Source organism: Artibeus jamaicensis, unplaced genomic scaffold, assembly GCF_021234435.1.
Source record: "Artibeus jamaicensis isolate MK-2021 breed Jamaican fruit bat unplaced genomic scaffold, CSHL_Jam_final scaffold_1689, whole genome shotgun sequence".
Taxonomy (NCBI): Eukaryota; Metazoa; Chordata; class Mammalia; order Chiroptera; family Phyllostomidae; genus Artibeus; species Artibeus jamaicensis.
The window spans coordinates 2801308-2822317 of record NW_026522029.1 but is presented as its reverse complement, the minus strand read 5'-3'; the positions used below and the strand labels follow the sequence as shown (position 1 = coordinate 2822317).

The window sequence follows — 21010 nt, the reverse complement described above, 5'->3', positions numbered from 1 at the left end:
CTCAGCCATGAGTAAGCTGGGGTTGGGTGACCAAGGCTCAGCCCTCTGGAACGTGACTTGCGTTTTCTTCCACACGTAGCCCTCAGGTCCGGGGAAGAGGCTGGCAGATGTTACGCTCCACAGGCTCTTCCTTTCCTAATAGTCACCCCTCCCCCGCCCCCACCAGACTACAGCGAGACAAGGCAGACAGCTTCAGATGCATCCAAATGTCTCCTGAAGGTAGGAGAGTTGAAATTCAGACATCTCCTATCAGTAGTCCTGATTGGCTAACAAATGTGCTCCTAGGGCTTGAGGACTTCCTTCCTTTTCATTCTCTTAGTCTGAGCGGGGAACTTTCAAAGCGATGTTGGAGGCAATGCCAGCTGGAAGGGTCCAGCCCAGAAAACTGCAGAACTGCTAGGAGCCTGGGTTTCTGGCCTCAGCCTTCCCAGCCCCCGGCCACTTCCAGGTGCAGCCGCTCTGCTGACCCAGTCTTGGGCGTGGATGTTTTCTAGGCTTGGGGGGAGCCCTCTAGCAGTGAGTTCCCGGCTGTGTTTGAAGTGGCACTTGCTGTCGCTTGCCATCTTGGAGGTGCAGGGGCTGCCAGTGCTTCCTAAATGCACTGCCCCTCTTGGTTCTTAGGACAAGAACCAACTAGGAGCTGGATTGTCGTCTGTGCAACATTGTGCTGCTCTGCTTGTGCTGCAGAGACCAGTTAAAAAACAAAACGAAACAGCTTTTGGCATGGCTACTCATTTTCCCATTTTCTGAAGCCTGGCACGTCCAGTGATTTCTTATTTATTAGAAGGCACTATAGTCCGTCGTCTTGGAGGAATCCACACAGTGAGGTTCAAGGGAAGACCATGGAGCCTGGCACGTGGTGGGCGGAGTCACGTTGCTCAAAGTCCCAAACCGATGCCCAGCTATTGCCCTGGGCTGCAGTACAAGACACTCCTACTTTTCCTGGTGGTCTTATTTTTTTTAATTTTATTTATTTGCTTTTGGAAAAATTTATTTATTGATCTTTAGAAAGAGAGAGGGAAAGAAACATAGATTTGTTGTTCTGCTTATACATTGATTGCTGGTTCCTGTGCGTGCCCGGACCGGGGATCAGACCTGCGACCTTGGCCTATCCGGATGACGCTCTAGCCCACTGAGTTCCTCACCAGGGCTGGTGGTTTTATTTTTTAGAACTTGAGCATCATTTGAGGAGTAGTTGCCATGTCCCCGACACTGTGGGAGACTACAGAGGAATTAGGAAACAGAATCCAACACGGAAGCTGAACTGGTTACACTGAACAGCAGAGTGGATCGCTGGCGCTTTTTAAGCATCTGAGCGGATGAATTTTTAGATCGAGGTACATATGGGACTGTCAGAGTCACGTGGGTAAACCTGGGGCCTGGAGCTGTTACGGAAAGCCTTCCTGGAGCAGGTGGTGCTGGAAAGTGGTTTGAGCCGGGAGCAGGAAAAGCACTTCAGGTATGAAAGTAACCAGTGTCATTTCTCCGAGGTCGCAGCAGGCCCGTGTGCGTGGGTTGGTGGCCCCTGTGGGGATTAGCTGACTTGAGCTGGAGCCCTCGGACCTCAGGGGGTGTGGGGAGGGAGCAGGTGAGCAGAGCCGCATGAAAGGTGCCGCTGGTGCCCACGGAGCAGCTGAGAGCTCACATGTGCGGCTGCTGAGTCTGCCGGGGCCGACAGGAAGCACGCCTGCTAAATTAAGGTGATATGTCAGGCCATAATCCTATTTTTGGTTATTTCTTACCAGGAAAATGGCTCCTAAAACAATTACTAATATTCCCCTTAGGTAGTTTATCAGGACATTTTGTCTCAGGATATCACCTGGTAAGAGACACAGATGAATTTTAGAGGGGGAATGGGGACTTTGAGATGGTTTTCTGTGGAAACTAGCTTTCTGCAATTATGTAGTCTATTCATCAGAGTCCCACTTTAATGACAGTTTAGCCCACAAACAAGTTCCTCTGGAGCAGCGGGACGAGTCCCAGAAAGCTTGTTGCTGCGCCCAGCTCACCAGTGACTGTCCTGCACCTCACAGTGTTCCACTGCCCAATTGCCCCTCGGGGACCTGCAGCTGAAACAGAGTCAGCATGCAGCAGGGTGTGAGCCAGTCCCCAGGAAACGGCAGGGAGCGGCAAGCCTGCTGGTCCGTGCAGAGTGGTGGCCTGAGGAGGCAGTGGGACCTCAGAACAAAGAGGTGTGAAAACTGAACGCAGAGGCACCTCCTGATGACTCCTTGAGTTTTCCCTAGTTGCCCTCACGCCACAGCCGAAGAAACCATCGGACGGTCCATGCCTGGGTTGCCCCTCTTTAGTTTTTTGTATTGACTTGGAATGATTTCCATTTGGAACTCAGTCAAGCCTCCCTTCCTGGGAGAGCGGGGGACACATTTTGACCCAGACCAGCCTGTGGCAGCTCCTTTGTCCTGGCTGCCAGTGAGCCACCTGTGTTCAGAGCACAGCTGTCGCTGGTCTTTCTCACCCCTGCAGAGCCATGTCTGTTTTTATCTCTGCACCTAGGGAATCAAGTCTTTGAGTGACTAAACTAATTTATTTTTCAGAAAACACCTGTATACCCCTGGCTGGTGTGGCTCAGGGGACTTGAGCGCTGGCCTGCAAACCAAGGGTTGTTGGTTCAATTCCCAGTCAGGGCACATGCCTGGGTTGCGGGCCAGGTTCCCAGTAAGGGGGCGTGTGAGAGGCAACCACACATTGATGTTTCTCTCCCTCTCCTTCTCTTTTCCTCTGTATGAAAATAAATAAATAAAATACTTTTTAAAGCCAAAACACCTGTATATATATCTCATACATACATATATGACATATATAATATATGACATATATGAAATCCATGTATAGTCTGGTGGTGGACCTTGAGTCATCCAGGGGGCAGAGGTCAGTGATGTGTCCTCACTATCTTTGGTATGTGTGCCTACCATCTTTCTTAGTATTTCTCAGAGAGTTGCTTGTGACTTCGTTGCCGAGGCTGAGATTTGTGGGGTAGGCAGGAGAAAATGGAGTCTGCCATGAAAGGGGGGATGAGACGGTCCCCAGTCTTTCTCAGCCTCTTTCTTGGCAGCTTGTGTGGAAGATAAACGACTCATGGCTTCTCTTCATTGTCTCTGCTCTCCCTCCACCCTTTCCTCCCTTTGTGGGGCCTACACGGCCCCTCCCATCCCAGACTGGCGTCTGCTCCCCTGCTGGGCCTCCCTTGGTTGTCCACGGGGTGGGGAAGCAGACTCCTCCAGTGCCAGTGTGTGCCCCGAAGGCCTTGTGGCTGGGTTCCTCCAGACCTCAGCCCGCCTGCTCGGCCTCGCCGCTGTGGCCGCAGCCGCTGTGGCCGCGTCCAGGGGAGGGGCGGTGGTGCTGTCTCCGACCCAGTGCCTCTTCTTACTGTCTACCTATTTCATGACCGCTGTTCATTTTCTGTGTTGCACCAGACATTATTCCAGAGCTCTGGGCCCCCGAGAACAGTCCCTCCACTCTTGTAGATGCCAGTCTCAATGCGGAGGTGTGACGTGTACACAGGAAGAGAGGTGGCATTGCAGAAGTCTTCAAGGACTGTTCGAAAAAAGTGCTGGAAGTTTAGAGAACAGGGAGAATGTTCTGGGCTAGTTTAGAGGGAGGTGCTTTTGCAGAAGAGGCAGGACGACTGGCATGACCCTCTATGCCAGTGTGTGTCACCACTGGGGTCCCCTCTCCACCTGTGGAACCGTTTTAGGCTTTAGTGGCCTGTCTGGATTGGGAAGCTTTTGGAAAGATCCAAAGCACCCAGGTCGTGGGCTGCTCCAGCCCCAAAGAAGAGTGATAATAAGATAATGAGGCAGATGGGGCAAAATCCGGGGTGTGGAGTGTTGAGTTTGTTTCGCCCCCTGGGTGCTGAGAATGGGTTTCTGTCTGATGTGTGTTTTTCTCACTGTGCACTTGCTCTTCATTTCCATGATGAGCTGAGCAGAGAGCTTTTTTTGAGAAATCATTGACAAGGGGCCATTCCTGATATAAACAGGATTAGTTACTCCTGTTACAACCCTCTGAGATGGTGATCCGGAGATCAGTTCTGGCTCTGAAGTTCCAGCCTGCAGAAGCTCATACAGTCATGACATCACCAGACAGGTCGCTGGGCTGGGAGCATGATGACAAGTGGGGAGCCATCAGCCCCTTCATGGGGCTCACAGTCCAGCGAGGGCAGCAGCCGAGCTCAGGGGTCGTGGCAGCCTGGCCCAGCTGGTCTCAGCACGCACACGGTGAACTGCACCTGGGGCCGGAGACTGAACCTGGAGGAGGATTAGGAAAGGCTTCTGTAAGGAGGATTCATGTGAGCTCATTAAGTCTTTTATTTTTTAAACTCTCACCCAAGGATATATTTATTGATCTTAGAGAGAGGGAGGGGGAGAGAGAAATATCGATGTGAGAGAAAAACATTGATTGGTTGCCTCTCATAAGCACTTCAATTGGAGATTGAACCCACAGCCTAGGTATGTGCCCTGACTGGGGATTGACCCCACAAGCTTTTAGTGTACGGCATGGTGCTCCAACCAACTGAGCACCCGGTCAGGGCATGAGCTCATTAAGCCTTGATGATCAGTAGGGTTTTGTCTGGCAGAGAGTGGATTACTCGTTGCAGGCAAGGGAAGAGCTTAGGCAAAGAAACACACCTGTTTATTTATGAGTGTGCTGCTCTTGCATAAAGAAAACGTTTTTTCTTATGGCTGGACTAGGGGGTTGAGTTATAGGGTCCTTGGAGGGAAAGGTGTCGGGACTGGAGAGAAAGTCCTGAGTTTATGAAGAGCCTCAAATGTCACCTGCAGGAATCTAAGCCCGATGTTCTAGGTAAACTTGTCTGTGTTTTCTGGTTCAGGCTTCCCCAGAGCGCTCTGAGTTCCTCATGTCCTTTATTTATCTGATATTTTTAAAGATTTTCATTGTTAGAGAACTCATCTCCTCCCAGATCTTCTGCAAAGCTGCCACACTGTCCCATCCTCCTCGACTCTGATGCTTGGCAGGGGTTGGCTCATCAGTTTACCTGGTGATGTGGTTCTGCACACAGTAGGTGTGCAATAAAGAGCTGCCGAGTGGAGGAGTGAAATCTCAGGTGGATGGAGTTAAAGTATTTTTCTGTTCCAGCCAAACCACCACCTTGCTCTCCTTACTGAACCCCAGTGGGGAAGCTGGGTGTCGACCTGCACCCCACTCCTGGCACCTGGCAACCAGTCCGTGAATGTCAAGGGTAGGCTTAAGGGGTTGTTGGGAGGAGGGATGAGCAACACACAGGAGGTGGACATGAGAGACAGTAAAATAGGGGAGACCAAGGTAGGGAGTGTAGGAGAATTTCAACAACAGTTATTTCAGGTGCCTTTCCTGCAAGTTTAAACCCTCCATAAATCCCTCATTCTCTTTAAAATAAAGAATAAAAGAGAGAGCCAGGTGTTCACAGAGAGCTTGGCAGACTGTGCTGGCCAGTTCCAACATGGAGAGGACTGAAAATGGCTGAGTGGTGAGGAATGCTGGGCAGTGCTTGGGCCTCCAGCAGCTGTTAACGTGGTAGAACGCTTTAAACTCATCCTTGTGGGTAGATCTGCCTCAGCCTTCTCTGTCTCTGGTCCCTACAGAGTTGTTTAACTCACTTTGTGTTTATTGGGTTATTTGGGTTACTCCCCAGGACAGAATATCTCTAAGTGTTTTTGCATCTTTTTGTCGTTCGTGGGTCATCTGACTTCTTGGAACCTCAGTTTCCTTATTTAAACCCTTTGGGGTTGAGGGGTTTTTCACGTGAACAGGATTTGCAAACTGTAAAGCTTGCTAATAAATGTAAGTGCTATAAATGTTAGGTGGTTTTGTCAATTACTGAGCGTTCAAGGGCAAGGTCGTCTGTTCAATACTCGGCTTATGGTGTCAGTTCGGGCTCCATCAGGGAAGCAGAGCCACAATGAGTATCATGGAGGAGACGTTTATTAGAAGAATTAGACTTCGCACAGTTGTGGGAGGAGCTGGGGAAGCGAAGGCCTGAACAGGAGGGTTGGAGGATAGGGGAAGAGCCACCCGTCAGCCAGCCCTCCCGAGGCACCAGTAGGGGCGGACAAGCTAGAGCCCGCGGAGGAATCTGGGGTCGAGGCGGCGTGGGACTGCTGCAAAGCAAAGCCGAGCGCAGGAGTGGGTGGGAGGGCGATTGTCTCTCTTCACAGCTACCACTTCGCCAGCCCAGCATCTGGTGGTCTCGGGGCATGCTAGCCTGTGAGGGCAGCAGTTGGGAGAAAGAGCGAGACCAACTAGTGCCCACTACCACCTGTGCATCTGTCTTGCCACCTTTCACTGTGACAGCCCCCAGAGCATGACAGATGCTGCTTTCTTTCCACTTCCCAAATCTCAGATGCACTTCGATTTTGTCCAACTGGAACCTAGAGCTGCACAGGGAAGAGGATTCTGGGAAATGTAGTTCCAACGTAGCAAAGTGGCACATACCAAACCCTACACTTTCCTACTGTAGAGTTAAAAGATTTTGCATGGCGCTGCCTCCCAGGGTCTCTCGAAGGCCAGCGAACTGAAGGTGATGTCATGGTTATAGGATCTAGGTTTTCATTGCTTATAAGTCTAGTTAGCTAAAGATCCACTCTTTAAGTGACTTGCACTGTGTGCCTCAGTTGCTGGTGGTACCACATCTTCTGGCTTCCTTTCCTGTCTGTAGTGCCAGAGGTGAGGGCCGTCTCAGCAGCAAAAGCTGAGGAAAGTCACACTGACCATAAAGAGCCTGTCACTTTGAGGGGAGGACGGTGCAAAGTCTCCTGTCCCAAATTCTTGTTTGACTTGGGAGACATTAATATTTAACTCCTCCTTGCCTCCTGTGAAGACTAAAAGATTCCCAGATATGAATGACTGCAGACCAGAAGAGCCAGAAACTGTCATGTGAAAGTTCAGTGAGAACAAGGTTCATCCCTCTGGTCCCCACGGTGGTCTGTAAGTCCCTGCGGCCCCTGTGCTCATGTTTCTGCAGCCAGCTGGGGCCAGCTGGGGCCAGCAAGGACCTGGGGCTGCCTTCTGTGGTAATCTTGGGCCTTGGGAAAGTAGCACACCTGGACGTGGCCATCCCTGAGTCTGTCACCTTTTTGACTGCCACCTCTGATACTTCCCTCTGCTACCACTCTCTTCCCTTTACTCCTCCCAGTTCCCTCATGTCTGTTAAAGCTACTCTCCATCCTCACTGTGATGCCCTGATCTATTTTTTCACTTGCCTTTATTTTATTTAAAAAATAATTGTTGTTTTTCAATTACAGTTTATACTTAATGTTATTTTGTATTAATTTCAGGTGTACAGCATGGTGGTTAGACAGTCAAGTGTTTTACAATGTGTTCCCCCCAATACGTCCATTGCCCACCTGGCACCCGACATAGTCATCACAGCACTATTGACTGTGTTGCCTATGCTGTAACCTGCATCCTCATGACTGTTCTGTACCTGCCAGTGTGTACTTCTCAATCCCTCCTCCTTTTCACCCAGCCCCCAGCCCCTCTCCCTCCAGCAACCATCAGACTGTGAATGCCCCTGATCTTGAACATTCCTTTTTTCCAGTCCACTAGACCACTCCCCTGGCTGTTATCCAGGGCAGACGCTGGTGGTCAGCAGTTCAGCAGTGAGTCCGTTGCCATCCTTGGACATCCTGCCATATTTCTTTGCCAGTCTTCCTACCATAGTTGAGTGGTGCACACCAACCACAGTCTCTGAGCTCAAGCCTTGTCATCCTGCTGGGGGAAAGAATCTCAAAACCTGCTCATGTGCAATTCCCACAAAGTTAGGGTGTCTTTGCTGCGCTCGAGCCTCCAGTGTGTCCAGACGGCAGTCATTTCCTGTCATAGTCACTGTAACACCTGTTCTGCACCTTCCCCAGATCTCAGGACCTGAGTCCCTCTCTGCTCCTTTACTGAGATGAGGAACACCAAGGTAAGGTTCCTCAAGCCTTTTTGTCTCAAACTTCTATATTTTTACCCATCTCCTAAATTCTGGAAAAGGTGAGGCCTCTATCTTTGGCTCTTTTTCTCTGTTTATGTACATTACTCTCTGCTTACGTGACCCCAGGCAACCTGTGGCTTTAATACCATTCAAGTGCTGATGATGACTCTTCAGTGAACGTCTTTGCTTGGATCCCCCCTGCGTCCCGGACACAGGTATCTGCTGCTTCCCCCGCCGCACCCCTCTCTCATGTCCGGTGGGCATCTCACTCTCAAAGCGGTCAGAAGCGAACTCCAGCTTTGCCCAACACAAATTCGCTTCCTCACCTCAGTGAACGGCTTCACCGTGCACCCAGGTGCTCCCGCCAGAGCCTCGATCATCCCAATTCTTCTCTCCCTTGGTCTCCACATTCAAATGGCATCCCCCCTTTTCATTTTATAATTGATATATATCTTGAATCCAACCACTCCTGAGACTCACCGCCACTACAGTCCGAGGCTAGTGTTCGTCATCTTTTATTCGGTCTGCTGTAGCCTTTGCCATACTGGTGCCCTTGCTTCCTGATTGGCCCTGCCATGGTTCATCTCTCACACAGCAGCCAAGGTGAACTGGTACAGGTAAAGCAGCCTCTGTTATTCTCTGGTTCATGAGCTTTCCCCGTTCACCAGAATCCAAGGCCCCACCCCTCCTTTATTATATAGTCCAGTCACACTGATATTTGTCTGTTCATTGAACATACCAAGCTCTCTCTGTCCGGAGCATTCTTGCCCCAGAGTCAGCCTTGCCTCCTCCTGTTCTGGTATGAATTTGAACATGATCTTGCCAGAGAGATCTTTCCTGACCATACTGGCTAAAAGCAGCCGAACCCCCCCACCCGGTCACTACATGTTAGCATGTTTTATCTTGGGAGCCTTTGTCAGCCCTCTGGATTTGTTTCTGCACTCTCCTTTCTGGAACACAAGCTTCTGGTGAGCAGGGACTCTCACCTGCATGTCACCAGTGCTTTGCAGGAACTACTTGGCCGACTCTCCCCAGGATAAATTTCCCGCGGGTGCCCTTCCTCTCCTCTTGCCTGCTTTGGGGTCTTTTTCATGGTGCTGCCCTCCCTTCCTTGCATCTTTGATGGTTCCCGGTCTCCTGGCTCTTCCTCTCCAAGTTCCACACCACATCACTGAAAAGGCACTTCTCTGGGTCATCGGTTCGGCTGTCTTTTCTCAGCACCCATCCACCTTGACTCTTCTGCAGGGTCGATGCTGTTCGCTTTCTCTTCATGAAACATACCCTAGGAGTCAGCTCTAGCTATTGTGCAAGATGCAGGCCCGGGTCCTGCTTTTGGAGCTTGAAGTCCACCAGGAGCAGGTAGAGGGGCGTGTACAAGTAAACCAGCAGATGCGCACACGCAACCCTTCCTCCTTGAAGTGCTTGTATCCCTTGGCTGCTAGGACGGAAGACTTTTCTGGTGATCTTTCTGAGTGGCTAGTATTTCTTTTTTCTTTGCTAGTGTCTTTTTCTTCTGCCTGTGTCTTAAATATAGGCGATCTCTATGGTCTTTGTCCCTCTCCCTCTTCTCTGGACTCTGTCCTTCCACGACCTCATCGACTTCCACATCTTCACCTTTAGACAGATCTCCCCTCCCACCACATCCCTCCAGGCACATGGTTGCACGTTCATCTGGGGGTCAGATATCTTCTGGGGGCTGCCATTCCCACCACTTCATGGATTCTTCGCCTTGGCCGACTCTCCCAGACTGACTTTTTCTCCACTGTTTCCCTACCAGCTCTTAGCTGCCCTTTGACGGGTCTGTCAACCGCCCCTGCCAGTGTGCCTATTGGGGCTGCAGCCTTCCTGGTCCCGGCATTGCCCTCGGCATGGCTCCTCTGTCCCCTCGTAGGGGACTCTAGACCAAGCTGCCCTGTGTCTGCTACAGTCCCCCTACCACTCCCCAGAGCCCCCTCCAAGGTCTTTGCTTCTGCTCTGCCTTTGAACTCCAGTCACTCTCCTCCTCAGTGTCCCCGTCCAGCCTGTCCCTTGCCCCCACACCATTTTTCAGAGGCCCAGCTCAAATGCTGACAATGCTTCAGCCACTTCACTAGGCTTTTTGGATGGACACACCCTCACTGTCGAACTCTGCAGCACTTGTTAGAACCTCTCTTTGGTTATTTATACCCTGTCTCCTATTATAATTTTTATGTATACTTCCTGACCCTTAACACATCACACATTAAGTCCCCTGAAAGAAGATCCAGACACTGATTTACCTTTCTGTTCTGAATGGGTGACATCGTATTTATCTAATGAATCAGCGAGGTCCTAGCCGAATCTTTCTGTGAAAAATGAGGAGGAGGCCTGCTCTGGTCGAACCCATTTGCGTTCCGATGGGATTTTGAAGCACTGCCATGTGTGACTTCACTACACACCCTCCACTGGCCGTGACTTGTTCCGCACGCATTGCTGCATACTCATCACTCAGGGGCTGTCTGGGTGAGAGCTGCGCCATCTCTTCCTGCTGGGCCTCTCAGCCACAGACAAGAAGAGACAAAGGTTTTTCATTTGTTGATTCAGATATGCCAGTAAAGGCTCCGTAAAAGTTTACAAGTTCGAATTCTGTGTTCACTTCCAGTTCACATATGGACCAGGGACTTGACCTCTGTGTTCACTTCCAGCTCACATGTGGACCAGGGACTTGACCTCTGTGTTCACTTCCAGCTCACGTGTGGGCTGGGGCTCCCTGTGGCAATCCACAGGTCTCCAGTTTCTCTTAGAGGCACCTTGCAAGGTCTCGGGAAGGGGGACTTCGGTGTGTGTCCTTTTGTAAAGCACACTAAAATGCCATACTTTAGTGCATGTCTTGTTCCTGTATTTCAGCTCTACTTGTACCCTGGGTTCAAAACTGCCGATACTTCCAAATGGCTCCGATTGGAAAGTCAGGCTGTTTTCTTCTAGGCAGCTCAGTGAGATGATAACATTTGAGCAGTAATAGAAACAATTGCAAAAATCTTTAACTGTACTCCGCAGGTCTTGATTTAGAATGATGCTGCTGATAACCCAAGAAATAAAATCTGTTTCCCTAGGGTATCATGAGGGGCAGGAGAGGGTAGAGAAATTCAGTTTAGTCTTTAAAAAGATGTTTTATTTATTTATTTTTTAGACACAGGGGAAGGGAGGGCTTAGAAAGAGAGAAACATCAATGTGTGGTTGCCTATCCTGTGCCCCCTCACTGGGGACCTGGCCCACGACCTTGGCATGTGCCCAGACCGGGAATTGAACCCGAAACTGTTTGGTTTTTAGGCTAGTGCTCAAGCCACTGAGCCACACCAGCTGGGGCTAATTTAGCCTTTATTAGCTTGTCTCTCTCAATGAGTTCTCATGGTTGCCTATGTTGCCCATTGAACTAAACATGGCAGGGATAGATTACCTTGAACTATGGGCCCGACTTCTCCTACCCACACCCATCCATTCTGCATGACAGAAAAAGGTGAAGGCATTTAATTATTTTCTTGAGTGTTTCAAAGGTGAGCCACAGTTAATCTGGAGACAGTGCCCTCTTGATTACTAATTGCCCATGCTGCTGTGATTACTAATTACCTGAGCTGCTGAAAAGTCAGAGCAATGGGCTCTCAAAAGCCCTTCCTACAGGATTTTGCAAGTTCCCTTTATCTTTTTTGAATTTGAAAGTGTGAGGTGTTAGAGTTGGTATCACTTAAAATAACAGAGATAGTATGTCAGAAAAAATGTTGAAGAACCTGGAAGATATTTTTAACAATCCCATTTCTCCATTTCTCTCATCTGACTACTTCATCTTGAGAATATGTATTTCTTCTCTTAGTAAAGCATGTTTTTTACTTTCCCGCCTATCTGGTTGACATTGCCCTTGGAGAATTTGAAGTATTTTATAGGGAATTTCAAACTCCCCCTCCTACTCAGAACAAAGACAAAATCAATGGAAGGTGGGAATATCGACAGCATAGTTGGAGGTGAACCAGCCCAGCCCGCCTTGCCGGGTGGAGACAGCCAGATAAACCTGGGTTTGAGGCCCTCCCCCAGAAGCTGTTAGGACCAGTCAGCAAGTTCTTTGACTTCTCTGAGTATCAGTTTCCTCGGGTTCAGTCCTCTGTCTCCTTAGTTCTGGGATAGGGATGGTAGTATCCACCTTATGGTTCTGTTCTGTGGATTGAGATGATTTAGGAATAGTTTCTATCTCAGTGCATGGCGTATAAGGTAGATGCAGTATATTATTATTTCAGTGTTAATTGGTGAGAGATATTCAATGATGAATCCAAGTGAACACATGACAAAATAAAATACTTGAGAAATGCTGATATGATTTGAGCTGAAAGCATGGAGTCTTTGATTAATTGGGTTTTTTTTTTTTTTTGTTATTCCCCTCTGCCCTCCATTGGTTTATTTCTTATTCATTCTTTTATTTTTGTGGTTATTCTAGAGATTAGATCATACATTATGGAGTTTTTAGTGTCCACTGGCAGCCCTTTTATCACTGCAGGATAATGCAAAACCCACAAACAATGGAAGCCCTATTTACTCCCCTCTTTCCCTCACTTTTCGTGCTGGGAAATGTCGATGGCCTACATTTTAATTATGCGTAGATTTTAAATTCCAGGAGACATCACTGATACTGTAGTAGAGTGTCAGAGGTCAGCAGACTTACCCCATTGTTACCCTTTCTTTTGCTCTTGGTGCTTCTGTGCCTTTCTGCGATTCTGTCATCTGCTATCAATTTCTTTCTAGTTGAAGAACCCCCTTTAATATTTATCTTTATCATTTCTGTAACATTTCTTTTCCTTGTTGAAACTTGGTTGAAAGCATATTTATTTTACCTTTTTTTCCCCAAGGATTCTTTTTGTGTAGAATTTGGGGTTGGCTCTTCCCTTTCATTGCTTTAAAGATGCTGTTCCATTGTCTCATGAGCTTCTCTTCCGTTGAAAGTCCGCTGTCGGTGTTCCACTGCGTCCTTCTCCGCCCGCAGTGGTTCTACTGTGAGCTACCTGGGTGTGGTTTTCTCTGTGTTTATGCTGTTTGGGATGCATAGTGCTCCTTGAATCTTGGGTATGCTGTCTATTGTTGGTTTAAGAAACCCCTTAGCCATTGTGTCTTCAAAAATGAACTCTGCCTAATTCTACCACAGCCTTTCTCCTCCTGGGACTCAGGCATGTTTGAGCTCTTTTACTGTCTCTCGTGTCTGTTAGGTTCTTTTCTGTATTTTTCATCCTTTTCTACACACTGGGCTTCAGTTTGGATAAGTTATACTGACTTCTTTTCTGATGCACCTCATCTGCTATCAAATCCACTTATTGAGCTCTCAATTTCAGATATTCCATCTTTTTAGTTTTAGAATTTCAATTTGATTATTTCAGTAGATTTCAGGTAAGAGGTGAAATCTCATTGTCTCTTTAGTAACCAATTGCGGTTGAAGTCCATGTGTGACAACACCAGTACCTGGATCACTGTGGGCCTGTTTGTGTTGTCTGTTTTTTTTCTCTGGTTCTCAGTCATTTTGGCCTGTCATTTGGAAAGTCTGCTAAGTTATCGCTGAATACTGAAAAATTATGGAGGCTCTGTAAGATATTTTCTTCTTCCCGAGATCGACTTTATTCGTTTTCCTGGCAGTCTTGGAGCGTAAGGGAGGTGAGACCATAATGCAACGAGGAATTGAGTTGCTTTGAGACCGGATCTCGGCATTGATGAGAGCTAGTTGTTTTTGAACTTTGTTCTTACTCCAAAGGCATAGCCCTTGCAGGGTTGTAATCGAAAGTCTGGTGTGTTTACTATATATAGCCTGCCTTCCTTGGTGAACTTTACTATATATAATCTACCTTCCTCTGTTTCCTCAGTACTGTGAGATGGTTGAAAACTTTGCTTAACCCTTTAGCCTCTTTGTATTTACTTTGTGCTTAGTTTCTCAGCCACTCACAGTGCCCCCCTCCCCAACACATCCAAGCAGCCTTCATAACATCAACCTCCTTGACTGGAAAAGCAACCCGGTATGTCAGCTGCTACTCTGCTGCTGCCTTTTCTCCTAGGATCTTGGCTCTTCAAATTATGACTTTCTAATGGACCTGAACTTCAGTTGTTGTCTCCTGGCCGCGAGCTCTGAGCTACGAACTTTACTTATTCTCGGACGTGTACCTCCTAAAGTTGGCAAATGGCCCAAGAGATAGGGTAGTGGACGTTGTCAGGTCCACCTCATGGTCTTTCTGGGATCTTGGCCCCTTGATCCTGGATTGCTCAGTGTTGTGTTCAGCGATCTTGTCATCTGTCCATCTTTTGTGGCTGTTCTTAGGGCGGGACTTGACCTGACACAAGCTGCTCTGTCACTGCGGAAAGTGACAGTCCCCTGGAAGGGGCGATCTCAATTCTAGGTCTTTGGAAATTTATACCCTACTTACCCCCCTCCTCCCAAAAAAGTATTTGAGGTAGTTTATACTAAAATATACATATACATGTAATAAAAACCTTAAAATAAGGGTAAAAAAAATCAGAAATATAAGAATGGCACAGAAGGCAGAGGAAGGTGTAGAGACAGGAAGGGCATTTAAAGGAAAGTTAAATGGTGGTGGTTTCCGTGGTTGACCGTGATGTTTAGGACAGGACTTCCTTGATGCTAAGGTACAAAAGGACACATGAATTTTATGTATGTTGGGGAAAACAGGACTTGGCAGTTGGGATAGAGAAAAGATGACATTAGCAGTAACACATGTATTCGGTTTTTTGGTTTTGTTTTGTGTTGTTTTGTCTTTTGGCTGTTTTGGTTTTGTTTTTGTAGATTTAGACAAAATCTTTTTCAACCGAAGTTTGGAGGCAATGAAGGGTTCTGAAACTCACCTGAGAGGGTCCGGTCTAATCAGAGCGTTAGACGCTCTGGGCCGCTTAGTGACTGGAATCGCTGATGGTCTGTCATCAAAGCCTTAATGCCACTGGACAGTCAGATATTAAAATGCCCGTATTGCCCTGGCCAGGTAGCTCAGTTGGTTAGAGTGTCAAGGTTTGGTTTCGATCCCAATCGGGGCACATACAAGACTCCACCAGTGAATGCATAAATAAGGGGAACAACAAATCGACATTTCCCTCTCTCCTCTCTCCTTTCCCCTCTTGCTAAAATCAATAAAAAAAATTTTAATGCCCTTATTTTGTCTTGAGTACCGAAGGTACTCTGGGGCTCTGGTTTAAGTGGTAAGAGATGCTTATATATTTCTTGTCCTTTGGTCCATCAACAGATATTTTTTATGGTACTTAATTCTAAGGGAATTTTATCATATAGATTTTTGTGTTGTTGAACAACACAGTGGTGTCCTCAGATTACTTTTAAAAGTGATGAAAAATGCTTTTTATAGGATGGTTCCTCATATGGACACTTGAAAACAAATTAAACCATAATTTTAAATCAATATCAGTAAAGACTCTTAATTTGAAATGCTGGTGGAACTTAGAAAACCAGAGGAAATTTAAATTTTTCCCCCTCAGTTATCAACTGTTACAAGAGATTTTGACAAAAAAACTGGCAATGTGTGGCTGTGCAGATATGTTTTCGATTTGAAAAGAGCCATATGCTTTATTTTTTACCATTTATATTTATTTTAAAATATTATTAGCTGTTATTTAACACTATTGAAGGAACTCTGTGCTAAATACCAGATTGCATGTAGTAAGTTGAAATTCTCTTACCAAAATTGAAAATCTTGATTTGCATGACTGAGGGGACAGCTGAGTTCTGCATGCAAGACACAGCTTGGGTTTGTGTCTTTTCAGATTAGAATCTGGTCTTTCAGGCATTCGTTCCTGTCTGCTTTGCTCGTCCCAATGGCACTGTGACACAGCCAGTTGGAGCCACGCCGCAGGTTTGGCCACATCATGGAGGCAGGGGTGCCTAAGAGACCCGGGGGAAGTGGGCAGGCTTTATAGAGGAAGCAGCGCTGGGGCTGCTTCTTGCACGAGGCTGAGAGGTGACTGGGAGGGCATTCCAGCTGCAGGAGGCACAGAAGTAGAGGCCATGGACCACGAGAGAGCATGGCGTTTACAGAAAACGAAGTGTCCTGGCTTCTTCATGGTTCACATCACACACGACTCCCTGTGACCCCCGCAGAAGGGCCTGGGCAAGAGGCTCCCCAGCACAGACTTCCAGAACGAGATCTGTACCTCCTTCTCATCCTTGGACTCTGAAGCCTTGGACTGCCTCTCCACCACTTTGGCCATCGCCGTGTCTTCTGGGGTCTTTGGATCATCATTTGTTTTCTTGGAGTGTAAGCATTATGAGGTGAAGGAGTGGTCGGAGAAGAAGCAGGAGTGCTAGCCATGGGCCAGCCACGCGTGATCTGCTGTGTCTTTCATCCAGTGGCTCAGCTAGCAAATATTCATTCAACAAGTACCATGAACCAGGCTCTGTGTGTGTGTTGTGTGTACATGAACAAAACAGCCCAAAACATTGCCGCTCATATGGAACTTACACTCTAGCGGGAGGAGACAGACCATAAATAGTAGTAAAAACATCCAAATGTACATAAAGTGTGTTAGTGGTAAGTGAGAAGAAGAAACTGGGCAGGATTGAGAACGGGGGTGGGGGTGACTTTAAGGGGGTTAGGAAAGGCCTCGCTATGAAGGTGACATTGAAAGAAAGATCTGAAGCCCGTGAAGGAGCCGGGGTGAGTGCAATTGCTCCAGATGAAGGTGTGCAGGTGCCCTGAGGTTGCAGCAGGCCTGGCTAGTTCTAGAAACCGTCGGAAGAAAGCATAGGTGGTGTATGGTGGGTGGAGTCAGCAGGAGAGGAGAGGGAGGCTGGAGGAAGGCCAGGTCTCGTGAATGAGGTCTGGATGGCCTCTCAGAGGACTTTCGGCTTTTATCTGAGTGAGGTGGTGAACGATTGGAGTGTTGAGCAGAATAATGAAATCGCACAACTTAAGCTATGAAAAGATGGATTTTTAAGACCAGAGGTCAAGAGTAGAAACCAGGAGGCCAGTTGGGAGGTTGTTGCTGTAATTCAGGTGAAGGGGATGGCGGCTTGAAGCAGGGTGATCACGGTGGGGGCCTCTGGAAGACAGACTGTGTCCTGTGAGGGGTGAGGAGCCATTAAAGACTTTGGGCCAGAAATGAACCTGAGTCGTGTGCTAAGAAGATGATTTTGGCGATCTGTGGAAGCAGGATTGGAGAAGCGAGGAGCTGGATCAGTTTCCGAAACTCTCATCGGAGGAGTAAAGATAGAGACCCTAGCTGGGGCCCTTTGGGGCAATTGTCAACCCTGGTCACCTTCTTTTTGTTTTAAGGTTTTATTTATTTATTTTTAGAGAGAGGGGAAGAGAAGGAGAAAGAGAAGGAGGAAAACATCAGTGTGTGAGATAAACATCAATCTGTTGCTTCTTGTAGGTGCCCCAACTGGGACCGAATCCACAACTCAGGCATGCACCCTGACAGGGAATTGAACCCACGACTTTCCCCTTTGGGGGATGATGCCCAACCAACCGAGCCACACCAGCCAGGGCAACCCCGGTCAGCTTCTTACAAGGGATAGACATTGAAAAGATTTGAACATTCGGAAATATCTGTGCAAACCTTGTCAAGGAAATGAAGTCAGCGACCGTGGTCAGGTTTGTTCTAGAGGCGGCCTGCAAAGTCTGCAGCTGCCTAAACTCACCACGTGCTAGGCACAGTCGGGCGCTCTGTAGCTCCGTCCATCTCGGGAAGTGTGGTCACTGTTCTCTCCATTTCTCAGGTGGGGATACCTGGGCACAAAGAAGTTAGGCACGAGGCTCTGCTGCCTCTTAAAGATCATCACTCTGGCAGTTCCTCCTGAAAAGTTTCTTAGGGAGATTCAGAACAGTCTGGTCGTGTCTAACACTGCATTGGAAAAGAGATCTCTCTCCTTTGTGAACTGCGGTGATGATGGCTTCGCTACCATGTAGGATTGTATTAGGTCAACGCTCTGAGTTGCCAATGACAAAAATTAGGTTAAGGAACATAAGTGAGAGTGAACGGAACTGCAAGAAATGGAAATGTCCAAAGGAAGAAGCGTGTGTGTGTTTGTGCATGTGTGTATGCACGTGTGCATGCCTGTGTGGATCTGGGGGGGTACAGTGATTTAGAAGATGTGGCTACGCTGTGACGCAGACCACGTTGTCAGGTCACTAGGCATGTGCTGTGTCCTCACTAGTCCTGGTGTTGCTGACCGGGGTCTCTCCTATGGTAGGTGGTTCCCCACCTCATCAGGAGGGCCACCCACCGGCTGCTTCAGCTCAGGTCATCTTTGTAGGACCCTGTTCTCAGAGAAAGTGAGTGTCTCCCTGAGGAGCTTCAGTGAAGAGGAGGTGGGAGAATTCTGATTCACCTGGTCTCAGCTCCGTTGTCCTTCCTGGGGGCTGGGTGCAGGGTCAGCCCCCTCTGAGGGGCATGTAAGGCATGTCAGGCAGCAGCTATGGAGAAGTGTTTGCAGGAAGCTCCGGGTGCAAGGTCACAGACATCACGTCTAGGCACACCCTTAGGAGGAAGGGAGCAGTGTGCCTCCAGCCTTCTCCAGGGTTGGTGGCACTATTCTCCTTGGGAAGTGATGCGACCCGTGAGTTGCCAGCACTGGTCACTTTATTTTTAGGGAGTCCCCCAGCTCAAAGGGCCTGCTCATCCCATTGTTCTTTCTCAGATGTGAATGTTTCCTTTTTTTCCATCTCAAAATAAATGATAAGGGGTGGGAAAAAAACAAGAGATGACTTTACAAAAGAACTTCTCAACTTTTTTTGTTTACCTTGACACAGATTAAGATAAAAGGTGACTTCATACTGTGGGATACACACACCTTTGTTTACCTGACAAAACTTAATGAAACACGAGTTATTTCTTACTTAGCGTAATAGACTCTAATATTTTCTGTTCTGTTTAATCTCATTAAAACACACACATGTGCTGATCACAGCCATTATAAATTCCTTTTACAGCCCACTGAACAGTGGCAACTGGAGCTTGGAAAACACAAACTGAACCATTGAAAAAACAAGCGAGAATGGTGTATCAGATTTGCTGGGACCGCTGTAGCAAAGCTGCACAACCTGGGTGGCTGGAACCACGGACGTGTGTTGTCTCACAGTCCTGGAGAAAAGCGGTCGAGGTGTTGTCAGGCTCGGCTCCTCCCGAGGGCTGGGAGTGAGAATCTGCTCCGCGCCCATCCCCTGGCTGCTGGGGCCTGGCAGAAAGTCTTTGGTGGTCCTTGGCTTGTGCCAAGGACCCTTCTCTCTACCTTTATCTTAACATTTGTCTCTCTGTATACATGGCTTTGTCCAAATTTCCCCTTTTAAGGGCACATGCCATTAGATTAGGAGCCCACTCTACTGCAGTAGGACCTCGTCATGGCAACGAATTACGTCTGCAGTGACCCTATTTTGAACTAAGGTCACCTTCTGAGGTACTGGGAGCTAGGACTTCAACATAGGAATTTCAGGAGGACAAGGGACATAATTCAACCCATAACAAATGATAAAAATACAAAATTGGAAATAAATAATGGAAGTTCTTATTATCCGGCAGACTCTCAGCTACATATTTAATTTCATGAGCTCATTGAATCCTTCTTGCCCCATTTAATAGTTGGAAGGCCAGGCTGAGAGGCCTCTCAGATTTGAACTTGGGTCTCCTTGATTTCAGAGCCCAGCTTTTTCCTGTGCATCTTATTCATAGACCATCAAGCAGGAGCCATGCAAGTCCAAGTTCACTTGGTCTGGGTTGCATTGCTACACACAGGTGGTAAATGCGCTATGGAATTGTGCCAGATTGCATTGCAATGAAGATGTCTTCAGGGTAACACAGGAATGTCAGCGAACTCTTGGCTTTGTCCCCGGTCTTGTCCCCTGTGAGTGGCTGTGTCCCTAACAACGCCCAGCCCAGCGACCAGCCAGACCACACACTCTCTCCCTTTGTGTTTTCCTATCCTCGTTCTGAATTTTGATCAGGGTGAAGGGTTGGGAGAAGGAAATGAGCCAGAAAATAGAAAATTAACACTTGGTAGAGTCATCATATTTTAAAATTTGTAGACAATGTGGGATAATCGGAGTTAAATCATGTTATCAGCAGGCTGCTGTAGGATTTAAAAGTTGGCATCCATCAATGTAAATCAGGTCCCTGGAGCCCAAGGGAATGGTGGTCTCCAGGGACGAGGGCTGGTGCAGAGTGGGCAGAAGTGTAAATACTTGATTAGCTGTGTCCTTTTCTTTCCCACAATAGCTAAACTGCTTCTACATCACATAGGCTGATAATGGTATGTTAAATAGTAACGGGAGGGAAAAAGCTATTTGGGTTTATGGTTAGCTTATTTTAAACACTTATCTTCCTCCCTGTCAATCCTAGGAAACTGTTGAGTGAGAGGTACTCATTTTGGGGGTGTCTTCCTGGCTCCCGGGTCTAGAGACAACCTCCTTCCGCACAGACGCAGGCAGGACACCATCTCCCCCAGCTGTTCAGATGTCACATTTCTGCCACGTGCCTGCAAACGGGAGCAGCCACAGGCTTGCTGCATTTACATGGGGAAGACTTGGCCTGATTCAAGAGCCGCCTTTCATCTCTTGTCATTGCAGCTCTTTGTCAAGGGCGTGTGGTGAGAGTCCCCGCCGGGAGCCTGGTGCGGGTGGTGGGCACCGAGCTGGTCATCCCCTGCAACGTCAGCGACTACGACGGCCCCAGCGAGCAGAACTTTGACTGGAGCTTCTCGTCTTCGGGGAGCAGCTATGTGGAGCTGGCCAGCACCTGGGAGGTGGGCTTCCCAGCCCAGCTGTACCGGGAGCGCCTTCAGCGGGGCGAGATCCTTTTGAGGCGAACCGCCAACAATGCCGTGGAACTCCACATAAAGAACGTCCAGGCCTCGGACCAAGGCCACTACAAGTGTTCGACCCCCAGCACGGATGCCACCGTCCAGGGCAACTATGAGGATACAGTGCAGGTGAAAGGTACATCCTCATGGGGCGGGCAGGTCACCATGCCAGGGGCCAGATTTTCTTGTGCCACTTGGCTGTGGGTGGCTTTGTCAAGAAACTTGATACTTGCTGAGATCTCAGCTCCCCCCTCTAATGGAGTAACAGTTCTTACCTGATT

At 48.2% G+C, this 21010-nt stretch overlaps 1 protein-coding gene across 1 annotated transcript in view; it reads left to right on the top strand.

Moving 5' to 3' along the window:
* Window positions 1-21010, top strand: part of PTGFRN (prostaglandin F2 receptor inhibitor) — a 73490-nt gene that overhangs the window by 9211 nt on the left and 43269 nt on the right. The window contains exon 2 of the mRNA XM_037135104.2: window positions 20497-20865. Coding sequence (XP_036990999.2) covers window positions 20497-20865 — 369 coding nt within the window. The remainder of the gene's footprint in view (window positions 1-20496; window positions 20866-21010) is intronic.